This window comes from Lithobates pipiens, unplaced genomic scaffold (genome assembly GCF_037356315.1).
Source record: "Lithobates pipiens isolate NorthernLeopardFrog02 unplaced genomic scaffold, aLitPip1_a1.2 Scaffold_16, whole genome shotgun sequence".
NCBI classification, from domain to species: Eukaryota; Metazoa; Chordata; class Amphibia; order Anura; family Ranidae; genus Lithobates; species Lithobates pipiens.
Window position 1 is genome coordinate 567,044,683 of NW_027507748.1, and position 24,626 is coordinate 567,069,308.

General features: G+C 44.6%; 1 protein-coding gene across 3 annotated transcripts in view; it reads right to left on the reverse strand.

Annotated features, from left to right (window-relative positions):
* The window catches only part of SLC11A2 (solute carrier family 11 member 2), a 132,456-nt gene extending 116,381 nt beyond the window's left edge, over nt 1–16,075 (reverse strand). For 2 of the 3 annotated variants that reach the window (XM_077483666.1, XM_077483665.1), the window contains exon 1: nt 15,919–16,075. In XM_077483666.1, coding sequence (XP_077339792.1) covers nt 15,919–16,075 — 157 coding nt within the window. Of the gene's footprint in view, nt 1–1,442; nt 1,576–15,918 lie in introns of those variants that run through there. The other variant, XM_077483667.1, reaches the window with a different exon arrangement.
* Between the last annotated feature and the right edge of the window lie 8,551 nt (nt 16,076–24,626).

Sequence of the window (24,626 nt, forward strand, 5' to 3'; positions counted from 1 at the left end):
TGACAGCTTTCGGCTTCACAGCTGGGCGCGCATGCGCGAGTCGCACCGCGCTCCCTGAGTAGTTAAGCGATCTCCTGGGACCTGTACTGTAATCCCAGGAGATCACCTAGAGGGAGGGGCCACCTAAGGCGAAAGGAGGAGTCATCTTGGCGGTCTCCGGGCGGAAGGACAGGAAGTCCCCCGCCTAACAAAGCCCCCACTCCCCCAAAAAAATGCCAAATGCGGCATGTAAGGGGGCGTGGAGTGCTTAAAGCGCAAGTTACATCTTTGGGTGGAACTCCGCTTTAAGGTAAAAACACCTGTCAGCTTTTGGGTCAACATTTCCCATGATGCTCATGTGCTCTGCAGTGTAGCTGAGCATGTAGTTCCAAAACATCTGGGGTGCCAAGGTTCGCCATTACTGATGTAAGCCCTTGTGCCCAACCTGTTGCCCCTCGGAACTTCCTGTGTGGCCCTTTACATAGCCCAGTAGTTGGAGTTGTAATGTTAGTGAGAGGTGTGTAATGACAGTGATCTCTAGCGGTTTCATGTTACGCCCGTAGGTCTCTGACAGTCTCCTGCAGCACCTGTAATACGTGTACCGGGTCCCATCATCTCCTCTAGAATGTCTGCATTCCACAATATTAGATGTGGCCCTATAGTGCTTCCGAGGTCTTCACTGCACGCACCCTGGAATCACTCACAATGAGAAGCACCCTGCTTCTGATTGGTTGACAGACTGATGTACCTGCAAGCCCCAGACATAGCACGGGTATGGAGTCAGGAGGCGATCTCCGCTCTCCTAAACACACTGGTGACAGGTGCATTCGCATGGTCCACGTGCAGAGCCCGCCAGGAAGTCGGAGCAGCGCTGCGCTAATCACAGGCTGTGAGCCATTGGCTGCAGATATCAGGCAATGTCTCATTGCCTGTGATTAGCGCAGCGCTGCTCCGACTTCCTGGCGGGCTCTGCACGTGGGGTATACGAACACGCCAGAGCTCATCCCTACTGGTGACAATGAAGCCACTGGATCTCCATGACAGACAGACAGTGATCACATCGCTGTCATTCAATACAAGACCCTTGGGGCAGCTTTACTAAAACTGAGCATACAGAATCTGGTGTAGCTGTACATGGTAGCCAATCAGCTTCTAACTTCAGCTTGTTCAATTAAGCTTTGGCAATACAACATGAAAGCTGATTGGCTTCTATGCAGAGCTGCACCAGATTTCTCCAGCTTTAGTAAATGAACCCCATTGTGTCTATAGCCAATGGAACACCCAGGAGGACATGTCCAGGGATCACTCCTGGTGACAGAACACCGGGGAGTGTACGAGTCTCCTCCATATGTAGTAGTGCTGACATGAGCCCCGTACAGGACACCGCTCACACCCTCAGGTTACACCAGCCCGGAAATCCCAACTCCGGTGCAAGTCAGCCAGTACGGTGACCGGACACTTACCCTGTCAGCTCCCTCGGGCATACAGCGGGTCACCTCGCGGTTTCCATGGCATGCATTACCCCGCCTCCGGTGACGTGCTCCGGAAGAATGAATGGACGACAGACCCGACTCTGGGCTAGAGACCTCTCTGCCGGCGAAGGCTGGTACTACACGCAGCGCCGTCATCCAACGGGAAGGTCAAAGTCTTGCTCTGTGCTGGCTGATCACTAGATCCTCCCTCATCAGATCTTCTTATACATTTCATCTTCTCTCTATACATCTCTTATCCACACACTGTACACTTCTATTTAAAGTTTGAAAAGTTGTGTCAATAGTAAGGGTTTCTACATCTGAACATATAAAACACACTCTATTTCATGGCGGGACACATCGGAATGATCCGCTCTCTGACCAGGCCTTTTCTGGAACTTTTTGTTTAAGTAATTAAGAACTTTTGTATAAAGTTTAAATTTGTATTTTTTATTTTTTTTTTACTAGAAAATTACTCAAAACCCCCAAACATTTTTTATTTTTATTTTTTTAGCAGAGACCCTAGAGCAGTGATGGCGAACCTTAGCACCCCAGATGTTTTGGAACTACATTTCCCATGATGCTCATGTACACTGCAGAGTGCCAGTGCATCATGGGAAATATAGTTCCAAAACATCTGGGGTGCCAAAGTTCGCCATCACTGCCCTAGGAGAATAAAATGTCCCAGGTTTATGCCACACTATTTGCACAGCGGTATTTCTGATACTTTTTTTTGGAAAAAAAATGACACCTTTTTAATTAAAATGTGTAAATAGATACCCAACATGTCATGCTTTAAAATTGCGCTCGCTCATGGAATGTCGTCAAACTATGGTACTGAAAAATCTCCATAGGCGACACTTTAAATATTTTTACAGGTTACCCGTTTAGAGTTACAGAGGAGGTCTAGCGCTAGAATTATTATTCTCACGCCAATCACAGCAATACCTCACATGTGTGGTTTGAACACTGTTTACATATGCCGGTGCGACTTACGAATGTATTCGCGTCTGCATGCGAGCACGGAGCGATGGGGGCACTTTCAGTTTATTTATTTAACTTTATTTTTACACTGTCCCTTTATTTTTTTGATCACTTTTATTCCCATTACAAGGAATGTAAACATCCCTTGTAAGAGAAATAAGCATAACAGGTCCTCTTTATTGAGAGATCTGGGCTCAACAAGACTCCAGATCTCTCATTTATACATTTAGGCTGGGTTCACACTGCTGCGGGGGGAGATCCGGATGTGATTCGCACCGCAAATCACATCCGATCTCCGTAGCGATGCGAGTTCAGCCATACAGATAGTATGGCTGAATTCGCATCGCTCCCGCAGCAAACTCGCACGGGACCCTTTTTTTGGTCCGCAACAGAATCGGATCGCATGGGGGTTCACACCATGCGATCCGATTCCTGTGCGAGTCGGCAGATCGCACTGCGATATGCGGACGGATCTGGGGGTGTCATTAACATATCATTGACACTCCCAGCCGTCCGCATAGGGCAGTGTGAACTGCCGGCGGGAGTAATGCGATGCGGGAAAACGCTGCAGATTCGCGGCGTTCCCGCATCGCAGCGGTGTGAACCCGGCCTTAAACTAGTTAAGGACTGAGCCTATTTTTCAGACTTTCTGTTTACAAGAGAAAATCATTTTCCTAGAAAATTACTTAGAACCCCCAAACATTACATTTTTTTTCCATACACCCTATAGAATAAAATGGCGGTTGTTGCAATACTTATGTCACACTTTATTTGCGCAGTGGTCTTACAAGCACAATTTTTGGGGGAAAAAAAAAAAAATAAGACAACAGTTAAGTTAGCCCAATTTTTTTTTTATACTGTGAAAGATAAATGTTATGCCCAGTAAATTGATACCCAACATGTCACGAGCGGGTGAAATTTTGAAGCGTGACAAAGCAACAAAATGACTATTAAAAATCTCCTTTCGGTGACATTTAAAAACATCTAGAGGTTACCAGTTTGGAGTTACAGGAGGAGGTGCTAGAATTATTGCCTTCACTCCAACGATCGCAGCGATACCTCACACGTATGGTTTGAACATTGTTTTCATATGCAGGCACAACTTACGCATGTATTCGCTTCTGTGCACAAGCTCGGTGGGACAGGGCGCTTCAAAAAACAATTATTTTTTTTCTTATTTAATTTTACTTTTTATTTTTTACTTTTACTCTGTCCTTAAAAAATAATAAAAATAAAAAAAAAAGGAGGTGACTTTTATTCCTATTACAAGGTTAACAACTACAGAGCTGGGAGGCAGAAAGTGCAGGGTCAGGAGGTGGGTTAGAGTCAGCTGCTGGAGTCCGCCAAATGCTGAGACTGGTGTGGTGGAGACGAGGTGGTTCGGCAGCTGTACAGATAGGTGCAGGATCTGTAAGAGGAGTTCTGTCCTCCTCTTTGCTATTCATTGCTGAGATGAGTTAAGGGAGGGCAAAGACGAGCCACTCTGCGGCTACACGGAGAAGCGCAGGATCTGGAGGTGGAGTTCTGTCCTCCTCTCTGCTGCTGACTGCTGAGAGAAGGTGGGGGTGGAGACAAGGGCGTGCTGCAACTGCAGGAGAGGTGTGAGGGCCACCAGAAATGGCCTAAAGGATCAGATTCGGCCTGCCGATCTTGTGTTTGACACGCGATATAAAGTCTGACATAACATTTCTTCTGCTTTCATTCAATATATAACTGACTGTAAAGACAGGGGTGACAATTACACACTTGACCCCCCCCCCCCCCCCCTAAGGCTCCACACACCCTTGGGCATGCTCCAGAAAATGACAACCAAGATATCAGGCAAGCGTTTTAGTGCATTAAGTATTCAGTACATAGCCAGAACATGCTCTTACACAATGACAGATAGCTGCATGTGAAGAGTAACCTTTGTAAGTCACAGTTAACACTGTATTTTTTCAGTTTAAACAGCTTTAGGAAAAAATACTTGGGGGAAACATCGTGGATATCTTCTTTATGGGGGGGGGAATGAAGCTCCAGCTGTTGTGTCTCAACCAATGAGGAGAGGACTGGGAGAGCTACTGCTCCCATGCAGAGCACTGGATCGAGATTGGGTTCAGGTAAGTATTAGGGGGGCGATACATGGAAGGTTTTTTTTACCTCCATACATAGAATTCATAAAAAAGGTTAAAAAAAAAAAAAAAAAAAAAAAAATGAAAAACACAAAAAAAAAAAAAAAAAAGGCACAGGAGCGCAGGACTGCAGATGACGGAGGCACGTACTCTGACCACGGTGTCAGGCATGGTGCGCAGCAGCCTTAATTATCATGGTCAGCTTACAGAATGCAGGGTATAGCCAGGCAGGTTCAGCCAGGATTTTTAGGTGTTACAGGGGACCAAATGACACTGGGACTAGGAAGCTCCTATCGGGCAGAGATCACTCCGTCTGACAAGGCGGTGACTAAAAGACTTGTGCCGGCTAGATGCAGGAGCGCGCTGGGCGCACTCGCACTGCTCCAGCTCTGCAAGTAACACAAGTAGTACAGTGTGTAGAGGTGGCCCCAGTGTCACCCCTCTGGAAGGTATCACCCGGGTTCAGACCGCACCCCCATAGCGACGCTGGGCCCTTGCACAAATAGTATGCGCTCTTCTATGTAAAGTTGTATCCAAAGCATAATGCATAAGAGATCCACGTGGAAGCCAGTGACCGTGCCCATTATTGTATTTATAAAAAGCACAGTCAGTTTACACAGTGCTTTACACATATACATAGTACATTCACATCAGTCCTTTTCCTCAAGGAGCTTTCAATCGAAGGGTCCTGACATTCATACATACACATACTAGGGCCAATTTAGACAGGAGCCAGTCAACCTACCAGCAGGTCTTTGGAGTGTGGGAGGAAACTAGAGTTCCCGGAGGAAACCCACACAGGCACAGGGAGAACATGCAAACTCGGGGCAGGTGGTGCAATGGTTGGGATTTAAAACCAACGACCCTAGTGCTGCTAGACAAAAGTGCTAACCACTTAGTCACTGTGCTGCCCATTAAAGCAGTTGTAAACTGCTGCAGTAAAAAAATAAATAAAAATTATATCTTTCCCCTGTAAGACAATTGCATAATCTGCCGGAGCCCCAATTACATCATTCCCTTGCATGTGCATAGGAGCCCTCGGTTCCGGCACGGTGCTCTGAAGGCCTGGCACGGTATGCTGGACCTTCAGAGCAGCCCAACCTTTTGAGGAGAGAGGGCCACTTGGTAACCAGTCGTGGGCCACAATGAGCGTAGTGGGCAGATGACAGGTCCGTGTACACTCTGCATACGTAGAGCAAACATGGACACAGCCCTCTCTACTCTATGGGCCCTCCAATCTGATCCGCCTAGACCAAAGGGGACAGATTCCCTTCTGGGGTTTTTTTTAGTGGCTCGGATTGGAGATAGGCGGGTATAGACGGACTGAAGTCCATTTACATCTGCTGCTCTATAGGAGGTGACTGAAGTGACCAATTGGGTCCACCTGAAAAACAGACAGGCGGACCCAATCGGACCAATCTGTGAAAGGGGCCCAAGGCTGCTTTCACAATGATGCACTGCGGTTTACCTGTACCTCAACTGACCTCAATCTTCACTTCTTCCTCAGGATTCCTGCAGATATCGCTAGCTGTTACTGTCCTGGTGGGTACTGCTGGCTGTTTCTGCTAGTGGGTCCTGCTGGTGGGTCCTGCTTGCGGGTTCCCGACCCACCATCCCCGAGCATCAGTGTGATGGGAGCTGGCGCTAGAGGAAGCATGCAGCTGCAGTAGAGCGCATAAATGATGCTTCCTGTATCGCCCCTGTCACAGGCAGAGTACATTTGGTATCACTCCGTCTGACAGGAGCCGGCTCTATACAGGAAGCATCAGCTCTGTTTCCTCTAGTGCTGGCTCCATTCTTGACAATGATGCTTAGGAATGTTGGGTTGGAAACCTGTGATCTGGGCTTGGTGACCTGTCATCCCAGAGCAGGAGGTGGAGGACCACATCAGAGGGCGCCACAGGCCAGCGATTGGGCACCCCTGCTTTATGGCCTTCTTAAGATTCTTGCATAAACCCTGTGTAAGACTGTTTCTTTCTGAGAAGGTACAATGCAAAATTCAAACAATGCAAATAAAACAAGAAAACAGCTTACCTGCTTAGAGCTTCAGTTTATTTGGTTATTGCTGCATAGCCCATCCTTCTCCATTTTTCTTGGTAACCAGAAACACGTCTGCTTGGAGTGCTGGAACACACACTGCAGGATCCTTGCTGCCTCTCACATACTTATGCAATACAGTACTAAGCAGTTTGTCAGCCACCAATCATATTCACAGTGTTAGGAGTTTGAATATGGTTGGTGATGCAGAAAGGATTTCTTTATAGCACAAGCTTTAGGTCTAGGAAGTACTGTCTCTTTTCCAATTAGAACACAGGATGTGCTTGTAAATGCAGTGGATTAAACATAGCTGCAGTGAATGCCGGATAGCATTACTAGCCCATTGGTCGATTTCAGTTGTTCCCCAGAATTGCATTTTGTTTTACAGCAGGATTAATTCAGTAAAGCCCAAAGCAGGTCATAGGCGGTTCGAAACTCGGTGAGATCAGCAGGGATTGGCCGAGATTCAAATCATCTATGGGCAGGCTGATTATACCCAAGTCGGACCAACCAGCACGTCAGATTGTTTCATGTGGTTATTTCCAGCAACTATAGCCGCTAGCAATAATCACTGTGTTTTTCTGGCAGGGACAGCTCCCTACACCCCTCACTGGGAGAGCACAATAGCTCCGCTGACTGTTGGGATTTCAGGAAAGAAAATCAAAATCATCTATGGCCTGCCTAATGGGCAGGCAGAATGTACCAAATTGATCGATCAACTTGGGTACAACCAGTCTGCTGCATTCTCTTGCCGAGAGAAGACAATGGCCCGGCAGGAGGGATTCCCGCAACAGACTGTGGTTTCAGGAAAGAAATTCGCTTTGTGTATGGCCAGCCTAACACATGGCATTTTCATTTCCTTGCTTTAATCAAAATCTATTTCAATTCACAGATGTTTTTATTTCAGAGATCGGCTTGATTTACTGTATACATTTTATTTTTGCAATATTTTAAGCGTAAAATTCAAAATCACAAAGATTACAGCTCCCTAAAATGCTGCCATAACCGATTTTGAGTGGAGTGTCTACTGAGAAGATTATAAAACCAAGCCATTTGAGGAGACCATACAATAACAATTCACAAGGAATAAAGGCTTTTAGTGTTCTAGGACTACTTCATGTGAAAAATAATGCATTGCACAACTTACTGATACTTATGTGAATTGTACTTTTCAAAGTAGAAAAATTATAGTGTGATAGAATATGGAAGTGAAAAGACCTGCATGCCTGGAGATGGAAACGCATGCATTTTTCCAGGAATCGAACATACAAGTCTTGTACAACCAAAGGCCTTTTCATGTTTAAATGTATGAATCATTTATAAATATTTTATTTTGGTTTAGATTTAGTTCGATCATAAGGTTATATTCACTGACTCATATTTTCTAGTCTAGTGGAAAAGCAAGAGATTGGTTTAAAGAGTATGTATAGTCAAGACTTTTTATTTAAGATAGTTTTGGATAGAGTAGGGAATGCTTACCACCCACGGGCCGGTTCACACCACAAAAATGCACTTCAGATCCATTCTGGATGCGTTTTTTTAATGCATTCCGGTGTGTTTTTGTCAAGTTTCCGGACGCAATCCAGGTGCTTTTTTTTCCCCGTTTCTTTTCCCATTTTTTTTTCTCTCTATACTAGGGTCCAGTGCGTTTTTGGTGAGTTTTACTGCGTTCCAGTGCAGGAAAAATGCAGCATGTTCTACTTTTTTTTCTGGAACTCAAAAAGCCTTGGAATTGACTGCAATGGTGTGAACTATATAACCTACATTCCATGCATTTTTGATGCAGAACAAAAAGGCACTGGACTGCATGTGGTGTGAACTGGCCCTTACTGTTTTTGCTAGGCAGATTATTCTCCATTTGTCCTGCTGATTAGTAAAAGTAATGGGAAATCCAAAAATGTGGAGGTGAACGTTATTCTTCCAATAGAGACACCTGGTGTGGTAGCAACTGTCTAGGAGGAGAGGTTCATCTCACTTTCAAGAAATTTCCTTTTACTTCCTATTGTGTCTCCAAGACAGGAAGTGAAGAGACATTTTTCAGTGCGATGCAGAAATAAAAAAAAAAAAAAAAAGGAGGGGTAGGGGGGTACTTTTTGTGGTTATCTAAACCAAAAAAGTTTTACAATACACGCATTTGTCACTAAAACTACATCATAAAAAAAATAGAAAACACCCAACAATTTTTTTTTTTCCCTTTTTACAGAAAATAAATGTTTTTTTTTTAAAAACTGCTTAATCATGCTGCTCTCTATCTCCCCCTTCTGTTCATGTCCCCAATTCAGCTAGGGATTTTTCAGCTGAAGTGGTAACTGCACATGCTCAGTTTTCAGTGAGTTTCTGTGCTGAGCATTTCCTCCCTATCACATCTGAGCAACCCATGTGACTATAGAGTCACGCATGTGGGCGTAAATAGTGGTAAATGGCAGCTCACTCCTCAGCTAAACACATTGGGGGGTGAGATATTACATGTAGATTAGAGGAGGCTTCATCTCCCTAGTATTCTTTTTTGTTTACAAAACAATTTATATTGAGGATATGAATTATACAATCACGTGACAGTATACATCATAAAGTTGATGTCAAGAGAACATCTATGATAACCAAAAGAAAGAACAACAATTCCAAAGCATACAGGAAAGTCATTAGAAAATACTGATCCATTATCTAAAATAACAAATACATAAAAGAAGTAGGGGGAGGTATACCTGAGAGTATTGCTCATGCAAGGTCTGATAACTTGGATTGGCATTTAATCTGTGCCTGTGAGCTTTCTACGCATCCCATCTACGCTCGAACAGGTGCATTTTATCCTGCAAGGTATACAAAATCCTCTCCATTATCATAACCGTAGCTATTCTGTTCAGAATGGAGGATAGGGGTACTGCGGGGGGTCTTCCAATGCAGATAGTGTGTATAAGACATTCCTCCTTGCGGAAGATACCTGGGATTGATGCTCCAAACAGACACATTGAAACCGTGAGCTGTAGGGCAGTACCAGATATTGCAGAAGCAATAGCAGTCACTTTATTCCTTTCTTGGAGAGAGCCCACAATCCCAAAATATGTGCTTAAAAAAAGGCATAGTTGCCAACTGTCCCGAATTTTCCGGGACATTCCCGGGATTAGTACATTTGTCCCAAATTAATTTTGTCCCGGGAAATTCGGTTTGTCCCGGGAATTTGAATTTCACGTTTTTTGCCGCCGGCCGCTAGAGGTCCGCGGTCGGCGGAGACAATGTCTCCCCCGGCCGCCATTTTTAAGAAGACCAGAAGCTGGTCTTCAATAGAGAACCTGTGGCACTGCCCACCCCCGCTGCCAGTGTGTCAGTGCGGCAACGACGGCTGCCACTTGGAGGCCAGGAGATGTAATGTCCTGTCGGGGGAGTCCATGCAGCGAGGATGCCGGGGCCAGTCTGGAGATGTGGGGGGGGGGCAGTCTGGATGTCAGAGGGGCATCAGATTTAAGGAGGGGCTCCGCTGATGGACACAGATGTGAGGAAGGTACCTCTGATGGGACACCTGATGTAAGGACAGACTCCGCTTGGGACACCTGATGGCATCTGGTGGCAGGCAGCGTGGCTAGTGACGTGCTTATGGCTCCCACTGATTCTGCATTATGGTGAGTTGAATGATTTCATTTCATATTGTAATAAAAGAAATAATGCGCTTCAATCATCCTGACACCATAACAATCATGGCGCCGGGAAGATTGAAGCGCTAACACCAGGTATTTGGAGTATCTTTATCTGCTGATTGTCAAACTCTGGCAAACACATATTGCTATTGTGGTGTAGGATCGGTGGGCTGCTGTCCCTCCTTTCCCTCTCCCCCCGCATTCATCTCAGACTCTAACCACACCCCTTCGAGCCACGCCCCCATGTAAGCCACGCCCCCTATATTTTACGTAAACCACGCCCATATTCTGCCGCGGCGCACTTCGCGCGCCACATTTTTCACCTTTTTATATGCCACACCTATAACCGCATGCCCCCGCCCCCTAATTATAATACAACTCTGCCTACTGCCAAAAAAGTGTTTCCGAATTTTTTTTTTTACAATGTTGGCAACTATGAAAAGGTGCCTGAAAGCTGGCAGCCCCCAAAAAATAGTCCAGATGCTCCAGAAAATATGGCCTGAGTCTGGAAGGAATATAATACCATACCTTGTAGGCAGTTTCTCTAACTGCCAAGGATTTTGTAGCTTTGCGTAAGTTATCCAGCATTGTGTCCCAACCTTCTGGGGCAAACCGTTCATATCAGTCAGTCTCCTGTTTATTTTTATATGGGAGGTTCACCATAAAAGCCTAAGGCCAGCGCTGTTTTGTAGAGGACTGAAATAAGGCCTTTGTCCCTGGGGGAGTCATGGCAGATCTGTTTGAAGGATGTAGGTGGGAAGGATGGGGTAAGAGTAAAGTGGAAGATATAAAAAAAAAAAAAAAAAAGTGTCTTATTTGTATAAAACCTCTGTAGCACCCTGTTCCCGATGTTTTTTTGCAATTTTTATTATCTGAAGCTGTAGTTTGGCTCAGAATAATTTCTCTAAAATTTCTGGTTTCTGTACCAGTCCAGTTGGGTTGCATTGATTCCCACCTGTCTGTAGGTGTTGCTGTCACCGTTCGTGGGTGTGGAACAGCAGCAGGCTGGATGCATTGAATATCGCCTCTTGCTCGGAAATGGTTCAGTGGGTGTAGTTTCTTTGCTGTACATTCTGGGAGAGGGTATTTAAAAAAGGTACCGACACCATTTTTCTGGGTTCATTTTCCGGGGTCCGTGATCCAAAAACTCCAGGGCCCTGCTGGCCTGGGGTCTGTGTCGCATGGTCTTGAGCTAGGGGCTGGCTGGCCCGAGGCTTTGCAAATGAGAGTGTAGGCCCAGGAATATCTTGGGGCCTACTGATCTAGGGGTGGTCCTGTGCTGTCTCGCCTGCGGGGAGAAGCCAAGAAAAGCTGAAGGATCCAGGGGAGAACTTTTCCAGTGGAGGACCAAGCGCAAGGCTGGTGTCTCTGGAGGAGCCTGGAAACTCAGTTTGAGGACGCATCCTGGATCAATATCCTTACAGTATCGCCAGGTTGGCTGAAATAATCTGGTACTGTACGGTAGTTCTTCCTAAAAACTCTCAAGAATCTCTAAGTTCGGTTAACAAGTCTGTAGCAGAGACTTTGTTACGCATCTACTTTCAAGAACCACCAAGTTTAATTAACAAGTATGTGGCAGAGACTTTGTTTGGCATATCATCGGCTGCTAGGTCAAGTGAGAGGGGCCTATCGGGTGACTGCTGGATCCAGTCTGTGGAGCCGTTTGTCCTCTGGATCTGACGGATACCTCTAACCCACAATTACTAGGTGCCTGAACTCCCCTTATCCTCTAACCCTCTATTGAAGGACTGTGTCTTTTTTTGGCATTACCCCTAAATAAATCTTCAAAAAGGACTGATATATATCTTCATTTGGGCTACTTTCCACGGGACCCCCTAAGATGAAGAGGCGAGCAGACGAGGTAACGGTCATTGACAAAAAATAAAAAAGATTTGATTTCAAATATAGATTTGTAACAACGATTTAAAACTGTTGATATTTATTCCAAAGGCTGTTTATTTATTTATTTTTTTTGGGGGGGGGGGGGTTTGACCCTGGGCCTGGAGCTCGGCTGCTGGGGGGGATACTCTTTTACAACATGAGGGAATCGTGTCCTGGATTCACGGGAGCAGGTGTGAGGACAGTGGGAGAGAGTCAGCACGTTCCAGGAGAAGACAGCCGGGGTGGGCTGTTGAGTGTATAGTCTGGGAGGACTGAAGAGAGTAGCCAAGAGGGCTAGTTAAAGGGGCAGCTGCAGCCAGGTGGGCTGGCAGTGCCTGAAGAGGAGGTGCTGAGATTAGTACCCACAGGAATGTAAACTGGACACCAACTTTGTGACACATTTAAGGCCTGGGGTCTCGGTCTATAACAAGCTGTTGCTTCTAGATCTGACTGAGAGGTTCTGCAAGCAAGAGTGCTAGAGGAAGCAGAGGAGTGTATATAGACTGTATATAGTAAAGTTGTCCCTGAAGAGTTCTCTAAAGTGGGCATCCCCTAATGCCCCTATTCTCTATCCAAGTTTTATCCCCTTAATAAAAATACAGGTTGGGGATCCTAGTTCAATAGCGGCTCCTACATGGAGTGCTCTACACCAGGGGTCATCAACCCCCGGGCCGCGGCCCACTACCGGGCCGTAGCGTCTTTGCAGCTGGGCCGCGGCAGACTCTAAGACACCGATGGATTGAGAAGAAAGCGGGCGGGTGAATAAGAGCAGCGGGCTGGCGAGCAGAGATGACATCTCTCTCCGCCCGCCTAGCATCCCTGCTCTCCCGCCCTCACAACGTGCAGAATGACGGCGGTGCGGCGGGGAGCAGAGAGACGACATCATCTCTCCCTGCGCGCCTAGCATCACCGGTCTTCCGCCCTCACAGCATACAGAATATCGGAGGTGCGGCGGGGAGCAGAGAGATGACATCTCTCACTGCTCGCCCCGCATCTCTGCTCTCCTGCCCTCATATAACAAAGACCACTGAACCAGTGTCACCAATGCAGTGACAATCCTCATCTGGTCGCACAGGCAGGTGATGTGGCAAATGGCATTCCTCAACTGGTGGCAGGCAGCGTGGCAAGTGGCATTCCTCAACTGGTGGCAGGCAGCATGGCAAGTGGCATTCCTCAACTGGTGGCAGGCGACTTGCAAAGTGACACACTCAGGGCTCCCACTGATTCTGCATTTTAGTGAGTTGAACTATTTCATTTATATTACAATGTAATACAAGAAATAATGCGCTTCAATCATTCTGACACCATACCAACCATGGTGCCGGGATGACTGAAGTACCAACAGCCGAACACCAGCTATTGCCCGATAAATTGCCGGCAAAATTCGCTAACCCCCCCCCCCCCCACGTGTGTGCGTACATCACCCCCAGTCCCTCGCCGGGCCTTGGCACAATTTTCTTCCACGCAGCCGGTCCCTGGGGCCAAAAAGGTTGGGGACCACTGCTCTACACTAACTTCCAGAATACAGTAGTACCACTGAAAAGATCATATTATTAAAGTAGGGACAGGACAGGCAAGGAGCAATAGGAATGCAGTGGATCTTCAAGTAAGGACTTTGAAGGTATTCATTTTTTATGTAGGAAAGGAATTCAGTATACATTCATTAAATGAATTGAATAGTGATCTCAAACTGCTTACAAATCCTTATTGAATTTCAACAGCTCTTGTAGGACTTAGCAAATATATACCATGTTTGAGTTGGCATATTTCCTAGAAACATGCGATCATCTGCTACAAAAAAAATAAAAATTATATTATAACGGCTGGGAGTGTCAATGATATGTTAATGACACCCCCAGATCCGTCCGCATATCGCAGTGCGATCTGCCGACTCGCACAGGAATCGGATCGCATGGTGTGAACACCCATGCGATCTGATTCTGTTGCGGACCAAAAAAAGGGTCCCGTGCGAGTTTGCTGTGGGAGCGATGCGAATTCAGCCATACTATCTGTATGGCTGAACTCGCATCGCTACGGAGATCGGATGTGATTAGCACTGCAGTGCGGTGCGAATCACATCCGGATCTCCCCCCGCAGCAGTGTGAACCCGGCCTTAATGTTAAAGCAGAACTTCAGTCATTTTTTTCATCCTTACTTCTTTTAAATCTTCTGCCCTTGCCGTTTTAACTTTTCTGCCAGTAAATACCTTATACAGCCCACTTCCTGTTTCTTGTCTGGTAAAAAGCCTAGGCTAGTGATGGTGAACCTTGGCACCCCCGATGTTTTGGAACTACATTTCCCATGATGCTCAACTACACTGCAGAGTGCATTAGTATCATGGGAAATGTAGTTCCAAAACATCTGGGGTGCCAAGGTTCGCCATCACTGGCCTAGGCTTATGACATCATGCACAGCTCGCTTTCTCTCACTCTTGTGAGAGTCTGCCATGCTTTTACCCATGTTTTCTACCAACAATATATTTTCAATTACTATTCACTTCGCACTGTGTAATGGTATTGCACAGAGTGGCCCCTTTCCTCCTCTTCTAGAGTCCCTCGCCAACACATTCTACTCCTCCTTCCAAGTGCCCCCTCAGTAAACCTAGTGCTGAGAGGGTACCTATATGAGCGCACTCCCGAGCTGGGCTGTGAGCATTCATAGACACACACCGCACAATATGGCCATGCTCCCCAACCTCTCTTCACAGGATTTGGCTCCCACTGCTCTCAGAGGCTTCCGTGAGACTACGAGAGCGCAGAACTTCTGCAGCCGGGCACATTGCTGGAGTAAGAGAGGACGGTATGTGTTGGGGTGGGTGTAGATATTGGAAAGCTTCTACCATACATTAAGAAAAAAAAAAAAAAAAAAAAAAAACTGTTTTTAACCACTTCAAAACGACTTTAGTGCGCAAAGTTTTGCTTTGCTAAACACAAATGTTCTTTGATAAGAAAGTCAATAAAAAGGTAGTAATATGTCATTTAGAAATATTCAAGGATACGATATAATAGTATTTAAGTATGATAATTTAATAATAAGTATGATAATTTGATCTTTTTCTATTTGGAGTTGTAAACGTGAATTTACACTTTAAGGTTTGATGGGAAAGAGAAAAACAATTTTGACATACCACAAAAGACAAATGTTTGTTCAAGCTAATCATGTCAGGTTGGACATTTCATTCACTGAATTTGCCATTAATTGTTATCTATTGGCACTGCTACCAGGTCAGCATTATGCTGGAAGCCAAAAGTATGCAACGGTTGCAGCATCTAGGTAATTAAAGGGAACCTGTACTGAGAAATTTACAGAAGACCCTGTAAAAACAGATCAGGTATGTTATTGATTCGGGACAAGCATGCCAGTTAAGAAAAGAGTGTAATCAGAAATATTTATTTTTCTGTTGAGTGACTCGAAATACTGAAGCAAGATCATTAGCATGACAAACACACAAGTAATATTGTTTGGTGGTGTACTACATGCTTTTCTTTGTAATGATTTCCTAATTGCAAGCAAAGTTAAGGATGGATTAAAGAACAGTTTATGGGAGCTGAGACAAGTCTACCAAGTCTTCTCAAACACACTGGCCTTCTAACATACCCCACCGGCTTGTCTACTGGGTCAGGTTTTGACTCTACTAGGTTGAACAAGAAAGAAAATACATTGGAAATGGGCTATATCTACAATATATATATATATATATATATATATATATATATATATATATATATATATATATATATATATATATATATATATATATATATATAAATGAAGCCTTAAAATTACCTATCAAACAAATTAATAAAAATAAAATATACTTACCAAGCTCACAAGGAGCGGACCCAGACTTCTTGGTCTTCATCTTCTGCTCACTCAAGCTCTCCAAATACTGGCTTTGGTACTGTGCCACAATATCACTATTAAAGCGGCCTCTCCCACTAGATAAGTGCTGTTTAATCTGAGCATCATTGGTTGGCATATTTCCCTTGAAGGAAAGAAAATTGAGAAGCTATTTAAAAAAAAAAAAAAAAAAAAAAAAAAAAGAAGAAGTGCAAACACAATGAAGTGGTATTTTCCACTAAAGGATTACACTGTAAAACTGATACTTAAACAAAAACAATAATTCTCTGGTACAGCAGCCAGAGAGAGAAGAATTGTGTTTTGTTACTGTTTAACCACTTAAGGACCGGGCCTATTTTTTTTTAAACCTGTTTACAAGTTAAAATCAATTTTTTTTTGCTAGAAAATTACTTAGAGAGAAAAAAAAAAATGATATATAAATATAATGTTTGGGGGCTCCAACACCCTATTTGTGCAGCGGTCTTACAAGCACACTTTTTTTTTTTTTTTTTTAAATAAGACAACAGCAACGTTATCCCAACTTTTTATATTGTGAAATATGAGGTTACACCGAGTAAATTGATACCCATCATGTCATGCTTCAAAATTACACCCGCTCATGGAATGGCGACAAACTTTTACTCTCCATACAATCTCCATGAATGAATGAATGAAATACTTGTATAGCGCACAATGCGAACTGAATCGCCTCTAGGCGCTGTGGCGAGCTTTAATCATCTGCTAAAAGAGGAAGGTCTTGAGTTTTTTCCTAAAAGCCAGGTGATTTTCTTCCAGGCGGATGTTGATTGGTAGAGCATTCCATAGCCGAGGCCCTTGGATTTATACCGGGCTTTGGGCACGAGGAGGAGGTTTTTGTTGTGTGCGGTTTGGTGTGTAATGATTTATTTTCTCCATTAGGTATTGCGGAGCTTCTCTATGCACGCATTTGTGGGTGAGGCAAAGGGTCTTGAACGTGATCCAATTTTTTACGGTTAGCCAATGTAAGCTCCTCAGCGAAGGAGAGATGGATTCCCAGTTTTTTTTCCGGTTATCAGCCTTGCTGTCGTGTTTTGGATCAGTTGTAATCGTGCAAGTTGATATTGTGGTAATCCTATGTAAAGCGAATTTGCGAAGTCCAGTCGTGAATTAATGATTGTTCCAACTACCACCGCTTTGTCATTCTTTTGGATAAAAGGGATGAGTCTGCGAAGCATGCGCAGCAGATGGTGAGATCCACTGACTTCAGATCCTATTTGCGCATCCATTGACATTTGTGCATCTAAAATAACCCCGAGGCTCTTCGCTTTGGTCTTTGGGGAGATAGTCTGCCCAAAGATGGTTGGTGGAGACTAGGAGGTTTTGGTTGCGGGCTTATGATTTGGGTGTAAGACAAGAAGCTCTGTCTTTGATTCGTTCAGCTGGAGGGAGTTAGTGGTCATCCAGTCCTCTATTGATTTGAGGCAGTTTTCAAGTTGTTGTTGGTGATCTTTTTTTCCATTGATCCGGAAATAAAGTTGCGTGTCGTCAGCGTAAGAGTGGAAGCAGAGATCTAAGAATCTGATGATTTGAAGGAGTGGGCGAATGTAAATGTTGAAGAGAACGGGTGACAAAAGGAGAGCCTTGAGGGACTCCGCAGGTGACTGCCCGAGTTTCGGAGAGGAATTTTCCTAGTTTCACTGTCTGTGACCGATTTCCTAGGAAGGACGCGAACCATTGGATATCTATGTCTTGGACTCCGGCTACTTCTGTGAGGCGGACGAGTAGAGTATTGTGATCTACTGTATCAAACGCTGCACTTAGGTCTAGCAGTACGAGGAGACATGGCTCTCCGTCATCTGCTGCTTCGAGGGCGTCATCCCAAATCTTGAGGAGAGACGTTTCTGATCCATGACCCGGGCGGAAGCCTGATTGCAGCGGGTCCAGGAGTTTGTGAGTATCCAGGTGAAGTTGTAGCTGATGTACTACAGCTTTCTCCATGATCTTAGAAATGGTGTTGAGGCTTGTAATTGGCCTACGGTTGTTTGGATCCTGAGGGTCCAGGTTTGGTTTCTTGAGTAGAGGTTTGACGATGCCTTGTTTGAGGATGCTGGGAACAATCCCTTCCTGGAATGATCTGTTTATGAGGTGGGTTATGGTTGGAGCCACGATGTCGGAGCATTCTTTCAGTAGTTTTGTGGGGATGATGTCAATAGGTGAGGTACTGTCACGCAGTTTATTAATGATGTTTTTGCGGTGTTTACGGTAATTGGGGATAGTGAAAATGTTGGCGGTTGCGGTATGTTGGTGCAGACATCCTCTATGTATTTGCTGGCTGAGGTTGGATGTTTTCTTCTGACAAATTGTTTCCCTGATGGTTTTGACTTTATCGATGAAAAAATCCGACAGTTTGTCACAGTAATCCTGGGATTCGCTTTCTGGGGGTTCTAGGCACACCGGATTCATTGATTGATTCACCAATTTAAACAGTTCCCATCGTTGGTTTGCGGCCGTTGAGATTGTATATGAGAAGTGGTCCTTTTTGGCTTTGAAGATTGCTTTCCGATAATTCTCTGTGAGACCTTTGTAGTTAAAGTGGTTTTCCTCTGTGGTATTTCTTCTCCATGTTCTTTCCGCTCTTCTGCGTTCTTGCTTTAGTACAGCGAGGGAGCTATTAAACCATCCAGAGTTTTTCTTCCTGATGAGAGCCCTGCGTTTTGGTGCTACCGAGTCTGCTGATTGCAGCAATGCCCTGTTCAGGGAGTTGAGTGTTTCCTCCGTAGAGTGGTTTAAGGTTATTGTAGTTATCTTGTTGGACAGAGTGGATTTGAAGGATTCGGAGTACAGTTTTTTATGCGATCTGGTCCAGTGCGCTGTTAGAGGATTCCGTTTTTCGTTGGTGATGTTGGTAGCTATTTTGAATTTGATGGCGTGGTGATCCGTCCATGGCAATGTTATGTTGTCGAGTATGTTGACGTCAATGTTCTGTTTGAAAATGAGGTCCAGGGTGTGTCCTGACCCATGCGTGGGAGTCTTTATCAGTTGCTGGAGACCCAGTTCTTCTAGTCGATTGATGCAGGCAGTCGCAATGGGGTCTTTGGGCTCGTTTGCCCAAAGGTTGAAAATCTCAGAGTGCCAGGAAATTTTTGAATTTTAGGGTGTGCATTGCAAAGGATTCCGTGAGGGGCGAAAGAAGATTGGACTTTGGTCCTGGTGGTCTGTAGCACAGTAGAATATGAGTGGTGTCATGGGGTGTTGGTTGAAGATGTAGCGTCAGGGTTTCCATAAAAGGCACTGGGTTCTGAGATGGTTTAGTGAGATCCAGATGACCTTTAAAGATCACTGCTAGGCCTCCTTTTTTCCCCTATCCGGTGTTCGGTTAGGATCCTGTAGTTTTCCGGCACCAATTCGGTGAGGATGGTGTTGCAGTCAGAGGTTAACCAGCTTTCGGTGATGAAGAGGCAGTCTACATTGTTCTCGATGATGAAGTCGTGTACTTCCAGTCTATGTTTGACTGCAGACCTGGCGTTAATCAAGGCGCAATCTAATTGTAGTGGTCGAGTAGATGTCTTCCTGTGGTTGGGAGCTGCTTGTCGTCCGGTTTTTAATAGTTGTTCTCTTTGAAGTATGTTTTGTATGGAAGATGGCAATGTGGTGTTGATGTTCCTTAGTCTGTGCAGAAATTCAGCTGAGTATTTGAAGTAGCACATGGTTTGTGGATGCTGTTGATGGTACTATGGGCCTAAGATAATGATACTGATCAGGGTATTGATCCTGAGGAGGGGCTAGGTATCAGACTTGCTGCCGTACTTGAGGGTATTAGCGCGCAAGTTGATCAGGGGATGCCTATATGGATGCGGAAGGAGTTGTATTCGGTTGCTGGCTGTTCTGGCTACCTTTACTTGAGGTGAAGGTCTCCGCTCAGAAAAGAAGTCTGGCTGTGATCTTGAGTAATCGTCCTAGGATAGCGTGAAAAATGGAATGGAGGCCGGAGGTAGGGGTATGCTAACCTACGGTTGTTCCCGATTGTTCCAGAGGAAGGCGAAATAAAACCCTGGCAGTAGCAGCCAAACGCACCAGTGGGGCAAAAATTCCTTCCTGACCCCCGTAGGCGGTCGGACGGAGTCCCTGGAACAATCACTAGGGAGGGGGAGGGGAGTGGAGGTGCGAGCTTACCTGACTGTGGTGGTCCCCGTTAAACACTCTGGTTCCGGTGAATCTGGCTTGCTGTCAGCCTGACGTTTCTGGAGAGCTGTCTGGTTGCCCCTTGCAGTGGGATCTTTAAAATGGAGGGGAGGATGGAGGTAGGATAGGGGTTAGAGACTCCTGTCTTAACTCCTGTTTTCAACTCCTGGTTATTAACTCTCCACTTTAGTTCAAAAATCCACATGCAAGCCAGCATCATGGAGCAACATATGCAACGTAAAAATTCTACAATTCACAAATTTGAGTTACAGAGAAGGTCTAGAGCTAGAATTATTTCTCTTGCTCTAACGATTGTGGTGATACCGTTTTCATATGCGGGAGTTACTCATGTATGTGTTCTCTTCTGCACGTGAGCTTGGCAGGACGGGTCACATAAAAAAAGAAAATAAATAATAATATCTTATTTATTTTACTTTAACTGCTTACCGCCCGCCGGCTGTCATATGACTGCCGGGCGGCGCGGCTCTTATTCTGGGAGGGCGTCATATGGCGGCCTCCGATTTAAACAGGGAATGCGCACGCATCCCCGTTCCTTTGGTGGCGGCATGTCACAGACACCGCTCACCACCAAGGGGGTAGAACAGCCATTGTGCATGGCTGTTTACCACTTGATCTGCCATGATGAAGTCACGGCTGATCACAGGTGGTACCGCCCCACTTTGCACGGCACATGCACGCGATCGGGAGCGTGCTGTGCATGCACAGTGGTGGCGGCGTGTTCCCGGGAACACTGCTCGTCACCGAAAGTGGTAAACAGCCATTGGCCGGCGATGTTTACCATGTGATCAGCTGTGATCCTTTCACAGCCGATCACTAAATGTCAACAAACCACATTAACGAGATGTTACCGGGTTCTCCTCCTCACACACCGATAGTGTGTGAGAAGGAGATTACGTTAACATCTTGTTACCGTCTACAGTGTACATCAACACACACTGATTGTCCCCCCCCCCCCCAATAAAGAGGACCTGTCACCACCCATCAAAGTAACCGAGTACCTATCACAGTCCATCAGAGTACCCGTCACCAGCCCATCAGAGTACCTGTCACAAGGCCATCAGTGTAACCGAGTACCTATCACAGGCCATCAGAGTAACCGAGTACCCGTCACCAGGCCATCAGAGTAACCGAGTACCCGTCACCAGGCCATCAGAGTAACCGAGTACCCGTCACCAGGCCATCAGAGTAACCGAGTACCCGTCACCAGGCCATCAGAGTAACTGAGTACCCATCACCAGGTCATCAGAGTAACCGAGTACCCGTCACCAGGTCATCAGAGTAACCGAGTACCCGTCACCAGCCCATCAGAGTAACCGAGTACCTGTCTGCAGCTCATCAAGTTACCCAAGTACCTGTCTCCAGCCCAGAGTACAAGAGTACCTATCTGCAGCCCATGCCTCATAGAATATACATTGGGGTGTTTGCTTTACAAAATGGGGTCATTTGGTGGGTCGTTCCACTGGGCTGGTGCTCAAAGACCTTCAAAAGTGTGATAGATAGGAATGAGATGTGTGTGTAGAATGTGTTTGACCACTATGTGTATATAAAAAAAAATAAAAAAATAAAAAAGCGGTTTCATTTTTTTCCCCACGTTTTCCAAAAACTTCTGGAAAAATAAAAATGAACCGTTCAAAAGACTCATTCTGCCTTACAGATTATACGTTTGGGCGTTTGCTTTCCAAAATGGGGTAATTTGGTGGGCAATTCCATTGTCCTGCTGCTCCAGGGCCTTCAAAATTGTAATAGGTGGTTGAGAAATGAGATGTGTCATTTATGCTCCTAGAACGCCTGAAAGTGCCACTTCAATGTTGAGGCTTTGTATGTGGCCAGGCTGTGTGTGTCTCACACATCTGGTATTGCCATACTCGGGAAGAGTAGCAGAATGTATTTTGGGGTGTAATTTGTTGTATGCATATGCTGTGTGTGAGAAATAACCTGATAATATGACAATTTTGTAAAAAAATAAATAAAAAATAAATCTTAATTTTGCAAAGGATTGTGGGGAAAAATTACAACTTCGAAAAACTCACCATGCTACTTACTTAATGCCTTGGAATGTCTACTTTCTGAAAAGGGGTAATTTGGGGGGGGGGGGGTATTTGTACTTTCCTGACTTGTTAGTGTCGGTTCACACTGAAGCAGCACAACTTGCAGCGTGACTGCCTCAGGCGATCTGGACGCGACCGCTGCGGCGACTTGCAAAACGACTTCTCTATAGAAGTCAATGCAAGTCGCCCTCAGTCATACAGGAACCTTTTTCTAAGTTGGAGTGACTTGTGTCGCTCCGATTAGAACGGTTCCATTGTACAGAACCGGACATGACTTGTCAGGCATTTAAGTCGCTGACAAGTCGTCTCAGTGTGAACCGACCCTAAGGCTGCATTCACACCTGAGCGTTTTGTAGCTTGAAGCCTGAAGCTACAAAACGCTGGAGGGGAAAAAATCCATTATTCTCAATGGAGATGGCTCACATCTCCACTCCAAGTCGCCTGAATCCGAATGCCTGAAGCTCAAACAATTTCCGGACCCTTTTTTGTCGCTCAAATCGGGCAGATTTGGGCGTTTTTCTTCTTCTTTTTACATTGGTAACCTTTTGCCCTGCACAAAATTGCGGCAAAACGCTGTAAAAAACGTCACGAAATCGCTGTGAATTTGCGTGATTTTCTGCCAGAAAACGATACGCTTAGGTGTGAATGCAGCCTTAGTGTCTCAAGAAATGAGAGATACACCTGATGTACTGAAGGCCTGATCAGATGTGATCAATTTTCAGCGATTGGCACCATAGTTTGTAGACTCTAACTTTCACAAAGACCAAATAATATACACTAATCTGGGATATTTTAACCAAAGATATGTAGCAGTATACATTTTGGCCAAAATTTATGAAGAGAAACTTACTAATTAGCAAAAATTTATGACAGGAACAAAGAAAAAAGCATTTTTTTTTTCGGAAAAATTTACGGTCATTTTTTTATTTATAGCACAAAAAAGAAAAAACCCACTAGTGATTAAATACCACCAAAAGAAAGCTCTATTTGTGTGAAAAAAAAAAAAAAAGGATGCAAGTTTCATATGGGTACAGTGTTGCATGACTGGGTAATTGTCAAACTATAAGAGTGCTGAGAGCTGAAAATTGGTCTGGGCAGGAAGGGGGTGTAAGGCTGGATTCACACCTATGCAGTTTTGGTGCTTTTTGCATTTTGCAGATTTGCACTACAGAAAGTGTTCCATAGGAAACAATGTTAAATGGACTGTAGTGCAAATCTGCAAAATGCAAAAAGCACAAAAAATGCATAGGTGTGAATCCAGCCTCAGTGCACTGTATTGTGGTGGTTAAAGAAAAAAAATAAAAATAATTGTGTCACTTTTATTCCTATTCCAAGGAATGTAAACATCCCCTGTAATAGAAAAAAAGCATTTACAGGACCTCTTAAATATGAGATATGGGGTCTAAAAGACCTCAGATCTCATATTTACACTAAAATGCAAAAAAATAAATAAAAATAAAGTGCCTTTAAGAGCTATGGTCAAAACGTCACTTACGCCCTGCAATGGCATGGAGTCATCTTCCCCTCACTCTGCTCCATGCCAAGCAGGGAACAGGATGCGATCGCCTCCGCCACTGCCGGTGGCTCCAGCAAGGGGCAGAGGGCACCGGAGAGCGGCAGGAGGGGGGGCCCCCACTGTTGGCTGCTGGGTGGAAATTGGAGAAGCTAGCCATTGTGATAGATTCGGTAAATGGTACATGTTACAAGATTACATTTTTAAGAAAAAAAAAAAAAAAAAAAATGTAAAATGTTACTTTTTACCAAAATTGTCAAAGACCTGGAAAATTAGTCACTTTTTTTCCTGTAGACTTTTTTTTTTTTTTAAATATATATATATATATATATATATATATATATATATATATATATATATATATATATATATATATATATATATATATATTTTACAGCGGTTAATTAAAAAATGAAGAGAACAAAAAGAAATAGATGGGTCTACTGGGCCTGAGAGAGTTAAGATATTGGTACTCAGACTGCTGGGATCAATCTGCTGGGACAATCTATTGAAGGCTTTCAAACTTTAGGAATACTTTAGGTACAGTGTGAGTACACCTGAGGGTTAATAATTGACCATCATTAAGTCAAATCTTAACTTGGTCGAAATCTACAGTAGGACATTTTCATACTTCCAAAGCTGCAATGCACTTACAGCAGAACTACACTGCATATGAGTACCCAAATGAGGGGAGGAGAAAAAAAAAAAAAAAAGTGAACTTCCCATTTTAGGTGAAATTTCCCTTTAATTGTAAGCAGTCCAAGTTATCCACTTGCCCGTTTCACCCTCTTCCAGCTTAGGCCAATTTTTAGCTTTCAGTACTCTCACATTTTGAATGACAAATGCGTTTTCATGCAACACTGAACAAAAAAATAAAAATAAAAAAAGTTATAGAGAGATAGAGATAGAGATAGAGATAGAGATAGGAGTAAGAGCTTTTGGATTTT